Below are 19,493 nucleotides of genomic sequence, written 5' to 3'. Positions count from 1 at the left end.
TTTTAGATGGTCTTAACAGAAGGTGCATTTTGATATGGGTGACTGGTGCACTCACTGATGGCTGCGGTAAAGTGCACACACTTGAGCAGTCCCGTTCAGCACACGGAGGCTTAGGAAAGTTACAGAACACGCAGTCACAGTGTTGCTGGTTGAAGATTTTCAGCTGTACGGGAGCCCTTGGGGGACTGTGCATGTAGGAATGAAAAAGGAGTTGAGTTCATCTATAGCGTAAGGAGGTCATCATATTCCCACATGGATAGACCTACAGTAATATCTTTGGATTGTACTGCTCCCAATAAGTCAGCGCCAGCTCTGACGGTGCTATTCTTAACTTGCAGCGAGACAATGATGTAATGCCTGATGCACACACACACCCACGCACACACACACACACACACACACACACACACCCACACACACACACACACACACACACAGACCAGCCTGACTAATGCAGCAGTCTTGAAAGAGGAAACACTGTGTTTTGTTCTGTCTTCTGTCAGCTGAAGGCCTGGTTAGTCAGCCAGTGTGCTCTGCTTTAGATTAAAGGTGTCTGGCGAGAGTGTTCAGCACCAGTGGCCCACAAGTCAAACTGCTTTTAACTGGTTGTGCAGCTGGCTTGAAGAGGGCTTACATGAAGGACAAAAGTTTGATAAGAAGCAAAGAAAGTTCATTTCCAAGGGCGCCAAAGCCGATAGGATCCAGAACGTACAGTTATGCTGCTTCGGATTTGTTTCCGTTTGTGTGTTCATGTGGGACTGTAAAAGTGAGCGTGTGTTTATGCAAAGGTGTATGTGCGTGCGTGCCAAAACGGAGCCCTCCATGGCGTGTCACCTTGACAGCACAAAATCAGCATGAAATTCCCCAATCGTTCTCTGCTGATCTCTCATTAGCATAGTTAAGATATCTAACTGCGTCAGACATTAGACACACACACATACACACAGAGCCCTTACCCCCCCAGCTGTAAGCTGTCAGTTCCTCTTATCTGTACAACACACACACACACAAACACACATACGCATAAACTGCTCTTTTAGCTGGCATGCTGATGAGCGTCGCCTGCGTCTCTTGGCTGCCTGTCACCAGTCTGCCACCCATGAGCACCAATCAGATGTGATTGGCCTGACTGACAGGGCTCTCTTCATCACACTGACAGTTAACCCTGCTGTGTGTTCCCAGAGTTGTTGGTAAAAGGCCTCTAGAAAGTTTCTTTTCTTCCCCCTCTGTTTTTGTGTCTTTAATCTCTCATTTCTCTTTCTACTGCTCTTTTTTTGTGGCGTTCCTCCTTGTCCAACTGTCTGCTCCCATCTTTCTCTTCTCTCTGGCTTTGAAACTTCATCATAGTGAGCACTTTAACTGATCACAGCCCAATAATATTTCTTGTTAATGTCTCTGATCTATGTTCCCATCTAAATCTACTGATATCTACTCCAGTTCTCCTGCTGCGTTAGCAATCGATGAAGACAACAACCCCCCTGCGTACAGTGCTAGTGTTTATCTGATAAATTAACAATGCTCCTCTTTATAATGGCTTACTTAGTATCATTTAGTGTACTTTGTGCTGAACTTTTTGTCAAAGAGGAAAGACAGTATCCAAGATGTACTCAAACCTGAACTAACTGTGATTATCAATATAGGTCAAAAGCAATTTAGAAGACAATTTGTCAAGCTAGAAGAATTTACATCAGATTATTTGAGGTGTCCTGTATGGTTCAGTTCCTTAAAAACTCATATTTGCTGATGATACAAATGTATTTTACTCTGAAGAGGATTATAAGGAACTTAGCAATGTGGTTAATGCAGAGCTAAATAAAAGGACAGATTACAACAAATTATCTTTAAACGTAAAGCATTTTTTTGGTCATTACAAAGTAAATGCAGGGTTATCCAAAAAATAACACGACATTTATTGTCTGCTCCTGATTCTCTGTAGTTTGAATAAAGAAATACTCAGTTTTAATCTTACTTTTCTTTATATATGTTTTTCCATTATGAAAAAAATGCAACAAAAAATGTTTAAAAATACAGAAAACAAAGTTTTCGTCGGAATCATTGACACCTAGAATTCCCTGGTTGTTGAAACAATTTCTTAGGGTATGTGCATTTAGAGGACTGTTTAATTTTTTGTTATGATAATCAATGAGTACTACATTTTTTGTGGCATTAATATTTATAGCTATACAAGATAATATTCACTTGGACTGATAAAGTTTAAATAACTACATAGATGTTAAGTCTTGTATTATGGCAACTGTATAAAAAAAGTTAAGTAAAATACAATACGGGGAACGGTTTATAAAGCTGCTTCCACTTCCTTTTAATGCTATTTCTAAAACTATCTGTCAGTCATTATATATAAGTGGGTTTACTGTGTTGTGTGTGTGTGTTCTGTATGTAAGAGTCCATCTAGGTCTATGATTGATTAGAGTAATTATAATGGCACCATTTGAAGCGGCTGGACGGCTCAGTTGGCTGTGGGGTTTCAAACCAGGGTTCGTTTCCCAGGGGGCACGATGAGCTTCGTCCAGTGTTGGTCCTTGGGAGAGACCCTACACGCTACTGGCTAACTATGTAACCACAAGTGGGCCCAAATGTTGGTCTGCCTGGATAAAATACAGGGTGTGTCAGGAAAATCTCGGCCAAAGCACCTGTGCCAATCAGTGAAAGCTGATTCGCTGTGGCGACCCCCGAAGGGAAATGCCAAAAGGTGAATAACTTAATGGTATCATCTGCATGTCTTTATTTTTTTAATCAGTTTAAGACTATATATCCTGTTTGATTTATTTTTGTGTTATTTCTCCTATTTTCTTTTTTCTCTTTTGATTTCTTGATCTAAGAATAAACAACTTTGAGCCTTAATTGATGCTGCTCATCTCCCCCAAATATGAGGCAAATTACTTTAAAAATGGTAGACATGTTAAGTCTACCAAATTTTGTTTTGCATTTTAACCGTTGCATATAAAGCACACCCTAATGAATTATATACATTCTATATTCCAATAAAGAATGTTCATTATTCTGTTCTAAATTAGTATTCTCACTGGAATCAGTCATCCTTCAGAGCAAAATCAAAGCTATGGTTGGCTCCAGAAATGTTCTCTTGGAGCTTTTAGATTAATTGCCTTGCTCAAGGACACTTCACCAGGACAAACTCCTGCTCTCACAGGGCCTTGACTGTAGTTATTCCGAGCTCTCTACCTTGCCGCCCTTGCTTGTCTAATCTGCTTTGCAGTGTGTTAACACAGTGTGTTTTTTCTCCCCAGACCCTGTACCTGTGCTGGAGCTGGCTCAGCAGCTGCAGCTGAAGCTCCAGAGGATGCACGACATTGAGACAGAGAACACCAAACTTCGAGAGACACTGGAGGACTACAACAAAGAGTTCGCAGAGGTTAAAAACCAAGGTTAGAAACACTTGGGCGCAGATTTGCACATTTGAGCATGTTCCCTAACTTTCAGGGCACATGATTCAAATCTACACTCTTCTATTCATGTTGAAACCATCCGGCGTGATAATGTTTCAAGAGTTATTTTCTAATGATGCTTCTTTTCAGACTCTGGAGCACATTTCCAAACTTTTAAAGATCCCACAAACTTTAAAACTATCATGTTAGTGTTATGTAAATGTATATCTTTAGCCATTCAGATTCACAGAGTTCTGGGATTTTTACAGACTCAGATCAGACTAGTAATCCAATTTCCTATTAGTATATTTACCCATTTTCATGCCATTAGCATTTTTCTATATTTTCAGGAGTTAAACTTTGACTCTATGCTGTGCAAGGGCCACTTGTGGTAAATGAAGGGGTTTATTTAACTCCTAAAGTTATGTTTACCTCCCAAATAAAATGGCATTGAAGTTGGTGATTTGATGAATACTATGGCTTTGTAGCAGTAGGCAGTGTCTTGGTTTCTTCATTTACGGTATATAGGCACTTGCTGAGAACAAATATAGTCCTTCCTGGCCCCTGCGCATTTTGCACCCTTCAACTAAAAGTTGGCACACTGTGACTGCACAGTCTGTATCTGTACTAGTTGAGATGTGCTGCAGATAGATTAAGTAATGAGCCACAAAAGAGAATAAGGAAGGTAAAAGACACTATTTCTCTTTTTGTCAGAGCAGCCATGAAATGGCTAACTCGTTTAAAATATTAGAATGGTGGAGAAACTGGACTTTTAACAGTTCATGTTTTTTTTCCCCAACTTTCGCATGTGTGAAATTGAAGCAGGTCTTCACACTCTCTGCAAGCAGCATATTTAATGAGTCTGCACCAATGAAATGAATGCAGGGCTACTACTATTTCCATTAATGCAGTGACTGGACTGTTGTTAAAGGAAGTATCTGCATTTAAAAACAGAAATATGGCAGCTGGACATGAGGCCAAAGGAAATCTATAAAGAGATGTCTTCAGCCACTGGAGGAGCAGATGTGTCAGATTAGGAAGTTTGTTTGTGTCTCTAAAATATCAGTATATACAAAAACCTGGACTTTATAATGACTTCTTGTTTTTTTAAAGCAGTTTTATAAAGAAAATCTTCCCTTTGTTTGTCTGAGGTTTTGTTTACTGGTTTAAAAAAAAGGGAGAGAAGCCTATTCAGGATAAGAGAAAGATGGAAAAACTGACAGGCTGAGAGATGAGTGTGAAGTGGCAATAAAAGTGTTGGAATTTTTGTATAAAAGAAATGAGTGAGCAGGCAGGGAGTGTTTTGGAATCCCCCTTTTTCCTCAGCAAGAGTTAATTGGAACAGCTCAATAGCGGCAGGGTTCCATTCTGCCATTGATTTTCCCTTTTCCCCTCTTCCTTTATTCCTCCGTCCCGCATCAATAGATCGGGGGGAATTTAAACCCCAAAACACACCGTGGAACTCCCACTCCTGTTAAACATACATGGACCCACCTGCACACACACACACACACACGCACAGACACACACACACACACACGCATGCACACACAGAGTGCAGGGGCCATTGATCCTTGCAACCTAAATGTTTAAAGTTCAGTTAAGCAGTTAAGGGGTAAGAGGGCTCTAAGGGGACTCTCCTCTATTGATTATGTGTCAGAGCAGTGAGACTGGAGTTTAAATCACACACACGCACACACAAATTGCTAAGAGCCCTCAGTCAAAGGCAGCAGGCAACATTGCTCTATATCATTGTCTCCCTCACTTATATCTTTCTCTGGGAAACATGCACCAACACACTAACGGGTACTTGGCCCTGTTTATTACTCCAGTTATGCCTTAGATTTATTTCAGGCTACCTCATACAGAGCTCAGCTGTCAGCATGTTATGGGCTTTTAGTACTAATCCCACTCTAATGAATACAGCATATCTACTGCGTGTGTTTTCTGTATCGGGCATGAATGTAAAGATTAAGCTGGAGCCATAGGGGCCAAGGTTTTCGTCTGTGCTAAACCGAAAACACAGGACTTAAAATGCTGCTTCATCAGCAAAGGTCAGACACATCAATTGCTGCTGTTTATAAAACACAGGAAACATATCAAATTCTGTTTCCTTGTTTTTTTTCCTAAGCAATCTGTCTACATTTTAAGAGATGTAGGAATCAGTCAGGCACTTAACAGTCATTCCAATGAAAAGTGGGTTTTTTGGGTGTTTCTTTTTTCTTCTTGTTGCATTTTTCTCATGAGGGAGGACACGTAAAGAAAATATAGATTAAAATTGCATTTCAGAGTATTTTGCTATCGAAATTGTTCTGAATCAGGACCAGACGGGGAAAAAAAGCAAGTTTGAAAAGGGTTGTACCGGTAGTTGTTACACAGAAGCTGCAGTCGGCAGGCGCAAGCTCCCTGCTCCACTCCATTCTGATGCATCCACTTGTAAACAAATATTTATTAACACCTGAGCTGGAATCTGACTTAAAACCGTACCAGCTGGATAGCTCCGATGTTACTTGCCTTTTTTGTTGTGCCACTAAAGTTAGGTTGAGGTTGTGAGGGGCTGTAAGCTAGTAGGAGAGAGTGTAAACCAGGGGTGGGCAAACTACGCCCCGCGGGCTGGATCCGGCCCGCCTCCATGTTTGGTCCGGCCCAGCGAACAATATCAGAGACCCATGTTGTTGTATTTTTTTTTTTAAATCTGGCCACACGATCAAGACGTGACATTTTATTCCCCCCTTCTGCAGTCTGTGTCCCGATGTGAAACCCTCCAAAAATCTCTGTCAAATAGAAAAAGAAGACAGTCTCCCTTTTCCACGTCGCAGTTCATCTTTCCCGGTTTAGCTCATTCTTTTAGAGCGATCATGCTGCTTTTTTTAAAGAGCGCACCCTGTTCTGTATCCTGATTGGCTGAAGACCTTGTCAATCAATCTCCTCAGTGTCTACTGTACAGAAACGCTGAGCTCTTCAGATCAGAAATCTGTGATCGATCAGATCTTTGTTTTCATTCTAAGATCCTGGACCTAAATTTCTATGAAGGTTTGAGAATTTAAACAAGAGAAAAGTGTGAAAATGTTCATGTCAGTGTGAGAAAAGTGTATTTTGGCAGTCAGGAGTTTTACTGCCATAAACGTCTGTAATCAAACTCCGTGAATTTCACCGATCACGGTTATTTTTAGAACGTAACTCCTGCAATAAACGAGGGAACTCTGTACTGGTGAAAGATGTATGCTTAGCTGCAGCAGAAGACATAGAAATTTGCTTTTTCATTATTACTGGATGAGAAACAGACGTGCAGGACACAGCACAACTGCGCAAACTGTGAGACGTGAGGAATAGCAGCCCTCAAAGTCTCAGCAGAATTATGACAGGAGAGGATCCACTATTTATTGGTTTTTTTTAATGTATCAGTATATTTTTGCTGAATTTTTGTCTTTGAAAATCATAGAAAGTATTATTTGGTCATTGTTTTATTTCATAAATAGTGTTATTTATTTTATCAAAATTATCATAAATGAATGAAACATAAAGCACTTTACAACTCCTTGAAGGTACCATAGAGCTTCACAATAAAAAAGAGATCCAAAAATGGTAAACAAAAGTTTTAAACTAAAAACTCTAGAATATTCTGTTTGAGAATATAATTTTTAACCCAAATGTTTTCATCTACATTCCATGTCAGATCATTCTCACTCCACGCCTCTACTCCTGGTCCGGCCCTTCTATTGAATTTTAGAACCCAATGTGGCCCGCGAGTTAAAATAATTGTCCAACCCTGCTGTAAACAAATGGAAGATGGGAATTGAGTGCACCAACAGTCCTGCTGGCAACTCAGAGGGGAATTTCTGATTAACTATTGCCGCCCTGCAGAAAATATCTCCTATAAAACGACAAAGGTTTTTTTTTCCATTTTGGCTAAAACCGGCATAATAATTAAAAGACCACTGGAAACACTTTTACAACAGATCAAACAATGATTGGAGTGGGACTTTTAGCTATTACAGATAAATAATTAAAGCCTCAAAATACTTAAGGAAAGTGCTAACATGTATTGTGGTGCTAATAACTTTTCAACGATCATGTTTTATCAAATATCAGTACAAAAAAAGGTTTAATCAAACACGATTCAAGAAAAAAAAAAGTATATACTGTTTCTTTCATCAAAATCTGTCTTTCTGCTCCAATCCTCCATCAGAGGTCACCATTAAGGCCTTGAAGGAGAAGATCAGAGAGTATGAGCAGTCTCTGAAGAATGAAGCGGAGAACCTGGCCCAAGAGAAGCAGCTCCAGCTACACAATGACTATGCAGAGAAGGAGAGGTAAAGCTGCTGTGGACCTTTGTTTCGAATGAGAAACATTTTACATCAGTGTCACCTCTCTGTCCTTTAGGAATTCTGTGTATTCTGAAAGAAAAAAAAAGAGAATTTGAAATGTCAAACTTTAATTTTCCTTCTTGGATTCAAATGTTTGAATGAATTTTCACAGTATGAGTAAACTTTAAATTGCTCTTTTCCAGAAAAGCCATTTACGTTCCAGGGAAAACTGCTTTAATTGTTTAGGATTGCCAATTTAGTGCAGGTTTCTATGAAACCATTCTTTATTTTATACGAGCGACTGTTAACTTGGATCCTAAGTGTGCCCCCCTTTCGAGTTAGTAGGGTCAATAAACGTTTATGCAACATCTAAGTGACGGGCACTCGTGGTTCGCTGGTGCAAACCAGTACACCCAGAATGAAGAGATTCAGCATTTCATTGAAGTGGTTCAGAAAAATCTTTAGCTAGGCTAATGTGCAGCTTTAGTGCCACACCATGTAGATATAATAATTATATATTGATTTAAAATCATTCAGCTGTAATTATCATTGAAAGAGACCCAATTACCCAACTGCAGATTGAGGATTTTCTTTGGGTTTTTTAAAAATTGTAATTGAACTTGCAAAAATGCTAATCCTATTGTTTTTTTTGTGTGGGTTTTTGTCAGTGGATTAAAGACTTTCTGGCATGCAGTAAAAGATCAATTGTCCAACTGTATTTCCTGTACGTCAGTGTTTTATAGGCCCCTTCCTGTCTGCAGAGAACCGACTTCCTGTGTCTGAAAGTGGTACTAAATAGATGGCACCCCTTGATGCATTTTGATCTCGGAAGGGGAGATGGGCAGAGACTTAAAAAAAAGAAAAAAAATGACAGCAAAAAACATAAAGTTAGAGACAGAATGGTGGGAAAGTCTGGTATTAAATGGTGTCATAAATGCCATCTTTGCTCCGGATTATTGATGTTTTCACAGCCAGTGACAATTTTTCTGCAGAGCACAAGTTTTTTTATGCCAAGAATCAATCTGTTTTATCCGTGTGGTTTCTGTCACCCCTTCCCCCCTCCCTTAATCAACCCTAACTCAACCCACCCCCTGTGCGCAGAGTGCCCCAGTGGCCAGACATTCCTGCCTAATAGGGCTGCTTAATGAGGAGTGGGCTGTGTTGGGAGGATTTTAGTGGGGAAAACACTTCAGAAACGCTGGGAAAAATGGTTTTTTAAAAGAAGCTAAGCAAAATGCAAACCTAAGATTAACCGACTCATCTCTTGAGTGTGACTTTCTGTTTCCTGCTCTCTGTTTTTCTACCTCCGTAGAAAACTCCAGGAAAGCCAGGCCTCCATGTCCTCCAGGCTGGAAGAGGCTGAACACAAGGTCCAATCCCTGCAGACAGGTACCTCTCCATTCAGTCCCAACACATTTGGCTGCCAAATTAAAAAAGGTCGTATATCTGAAAAGCTGTTGCGGTTGTCTCTGTATTATTTAAAAACGCCATCATTTCAAGCATTTCTTTATGAAAGTTCATAAAGTGGGACGGACACATTGACCGGAGTTCACTCCTCCCAACTCACCAGCCTTCCAAAAACAGCAACTGGGTGGGACAAAGTAAAAGTTCTGTTGGGTCAAAAACAACACACCCCTAAATCTGCACAAGTTTGAGCTATAATGTCAACGTGTGACTACTCCCTCCCCATATATGAATATGATATACATATGAAATAAAGCAAAATTCATTAAAAAAACTCTGAAACTAGACCATGATAAAGGTAAGCTACTTCTAAAGCGAACTGCTGAAGTTGGTGCTTGCTGGTTTGTATCAAATTTGGGAAGGGAGAGTGGGGGCTTCCAGCAGAGACAACCCATTGACTTCCAGACTGAAGCTTGTTTAAAAACAAATGTACTGGAGCTAACTCAGCTCACCAAGTAACAATTTGCACAGGGGAATTCCAAGCCTCAAGGTTTGTTTGTACGCATCTTTTCCAGATTTCCTCGCTCTACTCACGGCTGATTACCTGGATCGGGTGTGCCTAGCCAATTAGAACATGCTAGAGCAGGGGTTGCTGGGAAAACAAATAGCAATGAGGCCATCTGTGCCCGTCCCTGCACAAAACTGCAAACAGAAGTAAACATCTCTCAGCCTAGTTTCCACCTCTTACTTGATTTTATGTGTTGTAGGCAAATTTGTACCATAACATTTTATTTTATGTTTGTCGTCATTGTTGTCCACAAGCAGAGGTGTGGTCTTTTGCTTGAACTTGCTTGTCAAATCCGCACATGACTTAGGTTTGTTCCAACAAGTGAAAGGCTTGTTTGTCTTGCCTGTTGTCAGAAAGGTGTGGGTTTGGTAACATCAGATCAGTGTTGCAGTCAGCTACACACTATCCACAGCAGTGTTCTATAGAAACCAATGGGTCAGATCTGACATTGGTCCATATTGGTTCATCAGATTGAAGCTAAATGGTGTTATTTAGATAAAAACATATTTTTGTGCCCAATCCAGAAGAGCAGTATTTATAGATCAAGCGGGGCTGTTAATCAGTCTTTGTTTCTGTTTGCGAGCCCAGGCGACACATTCCCCTATTGATTAAAGGATGTTGGACCGCCACATTAGATGCCACTATGTCTTGTCAATATTTAGACGTAACTAGTTGCAAACTAAGCCGTACTTCAGTGTTACAAGACGACATGTTGATGTTGGGAATGAGCCCAAACCTCAAAAGGACGAGGAAAAAGGGCCTCTTAAACGACTTTGTTTGAAAATTGACTTGTGGCTTTCAGCTTTCGTCTTACTCTTTTTTTTTCTTTTCTCCTCATCTTTTACAGCACTTGAAACAACTCAGGCTGAGCTTTTTGATTTAAAGACAAAGTACGACGAAGAATCCACAGCAAAGTAAGTGCTTTGTTGAACAGCGTGTGTTTGCGGATGACTTCTCCCCTCTGTCTGCACAATATTCTATTCCTGACATAATCATCCTGTTTGGGAGAATCTGCCTCCTTAGAAACTCCCACTCTCCCTCTAACAGCTGGAATATCTCCCATAGCGCTCGGCAGCCTTCAGATCCCAGCAACATCCATGCAGCGTAGCTCTAAAGTGGATTGAAATTTATTCTGCAGCCTCAGCAAAGCTCTAAATTATATTTCTTTGTGTTTTTTGGGTGTGTAATGACTATTTGCAGTGATTATCAGTTAAAACATGTATTCCAAAAGAACCAGACAGATGAGCTTGAGCTGCATTGATTGCAAAAGTGATGGCCAGGATGACAACCTTTCCATGTTGGCACTCCACTTTATCACTTTCACGCTCCTTTGTCCCTCCACTGTCCAAACTGCTCTTACAAAGTAAAAAAAAATACTTTTTTTCTGAAGAGAATGTGAGTTTATTTGCCCCTTAATTACTGGTGTTTCATTTTCTTTAGAAAATAAAACACTGCATACTAAAGGGCATCCTGCATTCACACCCAAAGTGCAGCAGAATGCCAACGTGACTCTCTAGATGTTCTGCTCCCCAGACTCCCGATGTCTCTTCGATGTCGAAATGATCGGAAGTTAAAAACAAATCGATTTTGTTTCTGTCTTGAGGATATTTTTTTTTCTTCTTTTCACTTACTGCATTTTTTTGTGTGCCCCTTTCATCATCTGAACGGAGTTTGTGTGAGAGTAAAGGTTACAGGAAGACACTGCATGCAGTGTAATGGCACTAATCAATAGGTTTCATTGTCTAACAGAGGACCAGCCCTCATTTTTCTTTCTCTCCGCTGAAGTGCTTCATGGCTTTAAGCTCTCTTTAGCGTCGGTGTCTCTCTTCTTCTTGTGTCTAAAGAAAAGGAAGTTTGTGGGGGTGCTTACAGTAGGCCCTGACTGGGCACAGAGGCTAATAAGCACATGCCCGCCTACATCCACACATGCACACTGGAACTCACTCATTCACTCACACTCACTTGCTCACTCGTGAGCCTGAGGCATTCAGGGTCCTTGACTATGTGGCGTGCTGTGATCTGAAATTTTAATGCAACGCTTTAAAGCACACACAAACCCTCTTTAACGCTGCACCCTCCCAGTCCTCAGAGTCCTTCCCCTGTTTACTGCTTGGCTGAGCAAATTGCCAGTGTTTGGCTGAACGCAACTTTTAACCCTTTAACTACACCCATTTTTATACCATTTCACACAAACGTCCTTCATATTTCTTCCTTCCAAAACACGGCGCTCTAAAATATTTCACGAGAATGACACGGCATGACAAATCCCCAATCCTCTCGCTGCTTTTGGGTAATCTGCCTATTAAATATATGAACTTGCATAGGCCTGCCTCCCATGTAAATACGCACACACTGTGGGGCGTATGACGGCTCCCTAAGAATCCGCTCCGTTGTTGCGGTGTCCAGTGTGTGGCTGAGCGACAGCGGGAGGCCGGCCTGTAGATGTAGCATCGCTCCCTCCCCGTGTCGGCACTGCGAGGGGCTGCCCGGCCGCTTTTTCATCGTTTAGTTTGTGTTAAAGATTAATGATATATTGATCTCTGGCCTCACAGGATGCTGTGGGGTTGTGTGCTTGCAGGCTGCGCTCCGTGCCGGTGTAGATGTGGCTTTGACTGCATAGACGGGGCTTGATGCAATTAGGGTTACCCATTTAATTGCTGGTAATTAAGCAGCAGTTGGCTTTTCTTTCCTGTGTCCATCTCGGGGGTATTTAAGCACAAAATGGCACGCAAAACACACACACGCACACACAGACACTCTCTCGCAGCTAGATTTTCTTTAAGCCTCCTTGAAATCCCCAAGGTAACACGCTGTGAAAACGCAATGTGGAGAGAGCCACGGAAAGAAAAGGAATGGAGTGATGAAAGCTGGGGGGCAAAAAGCAGGCCAGGGGCTGGAGGCTTCAGCAAGGAAGAAGGGGATAAGAGGCATGGAAGAGGAGGGAAATGAAAATCTAAATCAGGGGAATATCCTGCTGGCACTGAAGGCAGAGGCCAAGGAAGAAAGGGCCAAAGATGAGAGAGGAGAGGTGGAAGGGGGGAAAAAAAGATAAAGGAGGAAGGAAAAAAAAGTGGAGAGGAACGGTTGAAACGGGAAGGATAGAGATGAGCAGAGTACAGAAAAGAAAGGCAGCAGCTATGTGTGGAGCAGGATAGAGAAGATAAGAGATGAAAAGGCCCGTCTCAGATGCAGGAAGTAGAGTAAAGGCTTAGAGGCTCTAGTGTTTTTTTGGAGGTCCTTCACTGATGTCACTGGGTGCACCCATTGGCTTTCATGGTACAAAGGAAGTGTGTGGTGTTTGTTGGCATTTATGTGTTTTCCCATACAGCTGTGTGACTAATTTAGAGCGCCTCCTTGTGGTTATCGGACGGTGCTTTACATACACCTTTCAATCTATTTAAAATAGGACTTTGGGTTACCGTAGACCCATCTAAATGTTTGACGATTTAATGCCATGGGGTTCATTAGCAGGCCATGAGCAGTCCCTGCTCTGCCCAGCGACTGACTGACTGTATCAGGATATACAGAAAATCCCTTCCCTGTGATCTGCTTTGGCCCTCATTCTCTAGCTTTGCCTTTATAATTCCCAAATACAGCCAAATCCAAAGGTTATTTAAGAAGACTTTGTGCATCTGTACTTTGATTAAATGATCACATTTGGAGCAGAAGCGGCGCTGTATTTGGGTTGCATTACTACCCATAAACGCTCTCCATTACAAGCTTTTCTAGCTTGTTGGCCGTCTGACCTTACATTTGCGTGTGCGAGAGAGGAACCGAGCGAGTCCGGCACACTATAGCTTAAGACTGGATAAAAGCTGTTGAGGTAGTGTACTATTATGTTGCTTAAATACATACCAGATCCTTTTAACTATTAAGGAAAAGTATGAAAGGAATAAAGGAGGAGAGCGAAACGCTCTCCCGCCCACATCTGATTCCTTTTGCTGCATTGCCCATGGCATAATGTTGACCTAATATCAACTGTGTCGGTTTTGTTAAACACATTCAAATCAGTAGTATGCAAGCCTATGGGACATAACGCTGTTTCTCATACTGTGACACACAAATACAAAAGCCGCGTGGGCTAGTGGGTCCACTATCAAAGGATCACAGTCAAATCAGGAGTTCTTAATGGATGCAGCAGTGCACATATGCGCTCACATCCCCGCACTCCAAACTCATGTATTCTTATCAGCAAGTAATGTCTTAAATAAACATGTCCGCATCTTTCTGCTGCATTGAGCACTATTCAAAAGGTCAATATTTCCATGCTTCTTCACTCTGGTAACGATACAACTGTCGAGTTTATTTTGCTTACCCTCACACACTAAGAAATTATCAACTAATCAGCATTAATAGTATTTGGATTTTCCTTTGTGTCTAAACCTGACATCTGTATATCACAATATATTAAACCTCTCTATATAAATTCTGTCTCTATATTGTGTTTAACTTTTACTGTTTTCAGACTAAGCACACTTTAATGATATATTTTACTCATTAAAGGAGAAAAGTTTTTCCTGTTTTTCCTCCTAAAGGATTAAAATGAGAGGTGGTAGCGTGAGGTTATATTTTTGGTGTGTGACCTCTAGCAAGTGAGAGGTGAACCGTCGCCTCCATCCAGACCATTAGTCAGACACAATCACACAGCTTCATAGCAGATTAGTCTGCTGTATTAGGATTTAAAGCTCTATTAATGTAATCCCTCTGTTTTACTGTGGCCTGGGTTTAGGGGCTTACATGTGCACACCCACACGCATGAACACACAGGTACACTTAAATACATGTAAGAAAGCACACACGCAAGCTGTTTGGGTTGCAAGGTTCACAATCGATGGATTAAAGCGAAATTTAGACAGTGGCTTAATGGATCCTAACTTTTGAAACAATCCCAGACACACGTGATGTGTGCAGTGTTTTAAGCTGAGACTCGTCTGCTCATTTTCCATTATTTGATGTTTTAGGGAAGCTGTGTTTTATTATTCCCAGTACTCTCACATTTCTTTAGAGTAACAATATTTATCTCCCTCAGGGCCGATGAGATTGAGATGGTGATGACAGACCTGGAAAGAGCCAATCAGGTAATTTTGGCTAAAGAAGGAAGGAAACCTTACATAAATCTGTAAATAAAAGTGTCCTAAATGACCAGATAAGAGTTGTTTATCACTTTAGGGGTCCTGTTTCAGTCACATGGTTACTAGACACCTACTAAAGCCTTTCAGCTGAAATAAGGCCTGTAGCACGCCCTCCACCCTCATGTTGCAAATATTCTTTTAGTATCTGTTAATGTCATTGTTGTTAACTTTCATTATTAGCCCAAGAGAATGATTTGTGGTCGAAAGAGGTAGCATAGGCATGTAATGTTAATATTGGCCTACAGGTTACCATTCTAGCCATAATGCTGCACATACACAAAGACACACGCACTGTTCACACTTCTGATTTGAGGTTTACGCAGGGCGACAGCATGGCCTTGAGCTCAGCCAGACTTTTTATATGCTTTTACAAGAAGAAAATGGAAAACAGGATTTTCTTCGTCGTCTTCTTTTTTTTTTTTTTTTTTTTTGCAACACACTCTTCCACTCCCACCCAGTCAATAACAGCTCTCAATATGTTTGCAATTAGGAACTCAGAGGAATCAGCTCCTTGTAACTCCTAATGATGGCAAGTTGGCCCAATGTTGCAGATGATTCTGAACAGGAGCGTCACAGCATGGTTGCAGAGACTTTTCAGTGGATATTTTAGTTTTGAGGATTTTTATTTAAATAACGGAAATATCCATTTTTTTAAGTCATCCTACATTTTTCTCAGCTGTATAACAATCGATGCCGTCTTCTTTTTGATGGTGTAATGGAAAACTCGTACTTAGGTTTTATTGCCGTTTTCCCAACACTTATACATAGCAGTTAATTCAGACAAAAAAGGAAGAATATGCACACGCACCAAAAGTAGTGAGCCACACGAGAGCAACCAGTGGAGGCATATGATGTTTTATCTTCTTTTTGCTCTGGTCTTTTTGTCTCCAGCGAGCGGAGGCGGCTCAGAGGGAGGCAGAGGCACTCCGAGAGCAGCTGTCCTTGACTAACCAATCCCTGCAGCTTAACAGCCCGGCCGAGGCTGACCCCAACACGGTGACACATTTTATCGATTCACTGAATTGTTTGGCAATGGGCTCGTAAAAGATCTAAAATGAGCATTGCACGCGAGGAACTGTTTGGTTGATGAATGTTTAGAATCACTGCAGCCACTGGTTCCAGGATTCCCAGAACGGTTTTTAGTCATTAACAGGAAGAGTGGAGATTCATAGTTTTCAACAGCAAATCAGTTGTTGATGCTGCAAACCAACGTTTGAGGAATTTTTTTTTTATTTGATGTTTTTTGATCAGGAGAAGGCAGTCTTCAAGAATCTCTTTTGGAAAATCTTCCATATTAATTAATGAAAGGCGGGACTTTAAATGAATGCGATTGCAGTTTGTTTTATGGGTTAGCAATGTCTTTTTTTTTTTTTTTTGAACTTCTGTGACCTGTAGGAACAGGCTGCCGAGGGGGCATCCCACTCCAGTCTTGAGGCGGAACTCAGGGCCAAAGAAAGAGAGACCGCACAGCTGGTGGAGGATGTCCAGAGACTGCAGGCCAGCCTGAGCAAACTCCGAGAGACCACCAGCTCTCAGATCACACAGCTGGAGCAGCAGCTGAGCAGCAAGTCGGCAGTTCTCAAGGTTCCACAAAAAAAACCACACAAAAACTAAACAATTTCAGCTTTTAGACACCATTTTCGTTAAGATTGTTTTGTCTTTTATACCAGCTTTTTGCTGCCCTTGCAATACATCTCTGCTTTTATTCACATGTACCTCTTTGATTTACAGGAGCTGGAGGAGAAACTGGAGAAGCAAGCTGACTATGAGGAGGTTAAGAAGGAGCTGAGGTAAGAAGACACTGAAGCCCTTAAATGAGCAGCACAGCCACTGATGAGAGAAAAACGGCATTGACTTTTCTGTTAATCGAATAAGTGGAATTTTCAGAAGTCAGTACTACTTACTATTAAATAAAATGTGAATTAACCTTTGGTGTATTTAAGAGAAAATTACTCTTTGAAAAAATGATCTGCCAGTAAAAGTTGTTGAAAAAAAATGGATATAATGAGTTCTCAAGGCCACAAAGAACAGGCACAGACACAGCGCTTGATTTAGATTTCAATTTGACAGAAACAGATAAATGAAATGGCTTTGCTGTCCTCTTTTACCTACCGAGTCGTCCCCCCCCCACCCCCACACGCACACACACCACCACTGTGGAGACTGAGTTATCGTCCCCATGGCCGCTCAAGCACATGAGAAGGGTCTGCTGCAGAGGCAGCTGTCAATTACTTTGTTTTTTGTGTGCTGAAACCAACAACTTTGTTTGGAAGCCCCGGCCCCCACTCTGGTGCCACACAGGGGGCGGGACTTACCCTAGTGCCACTTAAGTCAGTGTTCTGAAGTCAGGGAACATTTCTTCCAGGACACTGATCAGGAATCAGTAAGGCCCTGGATGCAGTGTTATGTTTTTCCAATTCTTCATGCAGCCATGAGGGAAGCTCAGCACCATGTCCTGCCCCTGAAACAAGGCCACCGCTGCCCCTCCCTATGCACCGTCGTTGTTGAATCTTCTGCACAGCCTCCATTTTCATTCCTGTCGTTTCACTGCCGGCTACAGGACAGGGTGATGCACCGAGGATGACGAAGAGGATGGCAATGATTCTCATAGAGTCTAAACAATAGCTAATGAATAATGCACACACACTCCTGTCTGGTTCAGTAAGCACTGCTGGAATGAAGTGCCCGAGTACACACACAAATCCTGTATGGTCATTTGTCAAAGCACATTTCAAATTTTCCATGAATTAATGGGGCTAAATCATCTGATGAGTGAGGGAAGATTTGATTTGAACTCCCTATGTGGTGCTAAATGTCTGTAGCAATGAGACAAATATTCATGCCCCTAAAAAGACGTAAACGATGAAGATAGTTTTACACTAGATGTGTGTTTATGTTTGATGGAATCTGATAAGATTTTTTATTTTTCCTTTTTTTTGTCAGTATCCTTAAGGCGATGGAGTTTGGAGCATCTGACTCTCTGCAGGTAAAAGAAAAACACACCGAGTACTCAGCTGTTAAACTGTTACTTATTAATAAGGCAGTGACATATTAGTATAGGTAAATCAATAATATGAACACCTAAACAGGCATTTATGGGAAATGTTTATCGAAAAAAGTCCCGTTTTGACCTTGTTTCACCTCTCTGCTGCACCAGGATTCTTCCAAACCTCTGGAGGTGCTGTTGCTGGAGAGGAACCGCGCTCTTCAGTCCGAGAGTGCCGCTCTGCGCATCGCCAACACGGAGCTGAGCGGTGAGTCCCAAAGTTCAGCTTTATGGGAGGGAGTCCGTAAAAAGCAGGAGCAAAACCACATTAGGTTGCCTGCTAAAGGTTTTGTCCTCGGTTACAGCTAAGCAGAAACTCAGGATAAGGTCAAGTGCATCATGAAAGTGCACGCTGGCTAAGAATTTCTGTTTTTGTGAAAAAGAGTTTTGCTGGCAAAAGTTCAGCGCCAAAATGTTTTTCTAAATTAACAATTTGAGTGTAGAGCACATTGGTGGATTGATCCATCTCTGTGCTTGTTTTGCAACAGACTGCTCAGCAAAGGTTTAACTGGTAGAGAGGAGAAAATGCAGATAGCTTAAACTCCAAAACTTATGTCAAGTGCAGCAAGACTCTAAAAGAAGTACAGTTCTTATGTTGATAGAAACAGAAATTTGGTTGAATTTTAGAAACCTGGTTATTCTTTTTCTCTGAGAATACTTAAAAAATGTGGGTGTGTTTTTTTGTTGCTATTATTTATTATTTGAAAAATCTCTGTCTCCAAGTTTCCAACAGAACTCTTATCTAAAAAACCTAACATAAAACAAATAAAATATACCATCTTGTTTCTGGTAAATACCTCAACAATCGGGTGATCTGAACATTAAATAAATGCATTTCACAATAAGGAGAACACTGTACTAATCCCCCTACATCGGGACTGTTGCCCTCTGCACCACTGTTTATGGGTTTGAAATGTCATTGCTTTAGGCTTGAATAGTTGAATAGCTTTGAATTGATTAACATTCTCAGTAAGGGAAGCTTACTGTCTTATTCAATCATGTTAAGTTTCTGTGGTTATGCATGAGAAGAGTTCTCCCAAAGCGCTTCTAAAGATTTATTCTAGTAGTTATTCAACTTTGGAAGAATGTTTTTATGTCTTTTATACGTTGGAATGTGAGCATTTTAGCTGAGCAACATCCCAGAGATGGGAGCAAAAGTCTTTTATCAGAAAACGTGATTCAGTTGTGTATCCACCCATGCAATTGTTGTTTGAAACTTTTATTCCAGCTGTATTTATTTTGACATTTTGTAAACCTGGATGTACTTTTACTAAAGACTGATGCAGCACCGAGAAAAATATGCAAGACAGGGCTGCAACCGCTTGAAGAAGACGCCGATGATGCATTGTTTTTCGAAAGGACGTCTTTTACGCTGCTCGGTTACCTTTATGCTGCCCCAGAGAGACGGACTGAGTCATGGGCCAGGCTAATCTGCCCGAGTGGCATGGTGACAACTGTTTTGTTTGTCCTCTTGTTTTCTTCCAGGCTGTGGCTTACAAGAAAGGTTGCAATCACAAATGCATGGGCACTTTTGTCTGGGGGGGTTGGCAAAAAAGGAAAACAACGCTGACAAATTTGGAAGATTTGACTAAGACAACTTTAAAGCGACTTTGTTCCTTTCTTGTTTTGGAA

The 19,493-nt window shown here is 41.2% G+C and overlaps 1 protein-coding gene across 4 annotated transcripts in view; it reads left to right on the top strand.

The window, feature by feature from the left end:
- The window catches only part of cux1 (cut like homeobox 1), a 54,971-nt gene that overhangs the window by 24,116 nt on the left and 11,362 nt on the right, over window positions 1–19,493 (top strand). For 3 of the 4 annotated variants that reach the window (XM_011482510.3, XM_011482509.3, XM_011482512.3), the window contains exons 5-14: window positions 3,267–3,404; window positions 7,594–7,717; window positions 9,024–9,100; window positions 10,531–10,597; window positions 14,713–14,761; window positions 15,707–15,811; window positions 16,211–16,399; window positions 16,547–16,605; window positions 17,759–17,801; window positions 17,973–18,069. In XM_011482510.3, the coding sequence (XP_011480812.1) occupies window positions 3,267–3,404; window positions 7,594–7,717; window positions 9,024–9,100; window positions 10,531–10,597; window positions 14,713–14,761; window positions 15,707–15,811; window positions 16,211–16,399; window positions 16,547–16,605; window positions 17,759–17,801; window positions 17,973–18,069 (948 nt within the window). The remainder of the gene's footprint in view (window positions 1–3,266; window positions 3,405–7,593; window positions 7,718–9,023; window positions 9,101–10,530; window positions 10,598–14,712; window positions 14,762–15,706; window positions 15,812–16,210; window positions 16,400–16,546; window positions 16,606–17,758; window positions 17,802–17,972; window positions 18,070–19,493) is intronic. The other variant, XM_011482511.3, reaches the window with a different exon arrangement.

Source organism: Oryzias latipes, chromosome 13, assembly GCF_002234675.1.
Source record: "Oryzias latipes chromosome 13, ASM223467v1".
NCBI lineage: Eukaryota > Metazoa > Chordata > Actinopteri > Beloniformes > Adrianichthyidae > Oryzias > Oryzias latipes.
The sequence above is the reverse complement of the archived record's forward strand: the minus strand, read 5'-3'. Positions and strand labels throughout refer to the sequence as shown.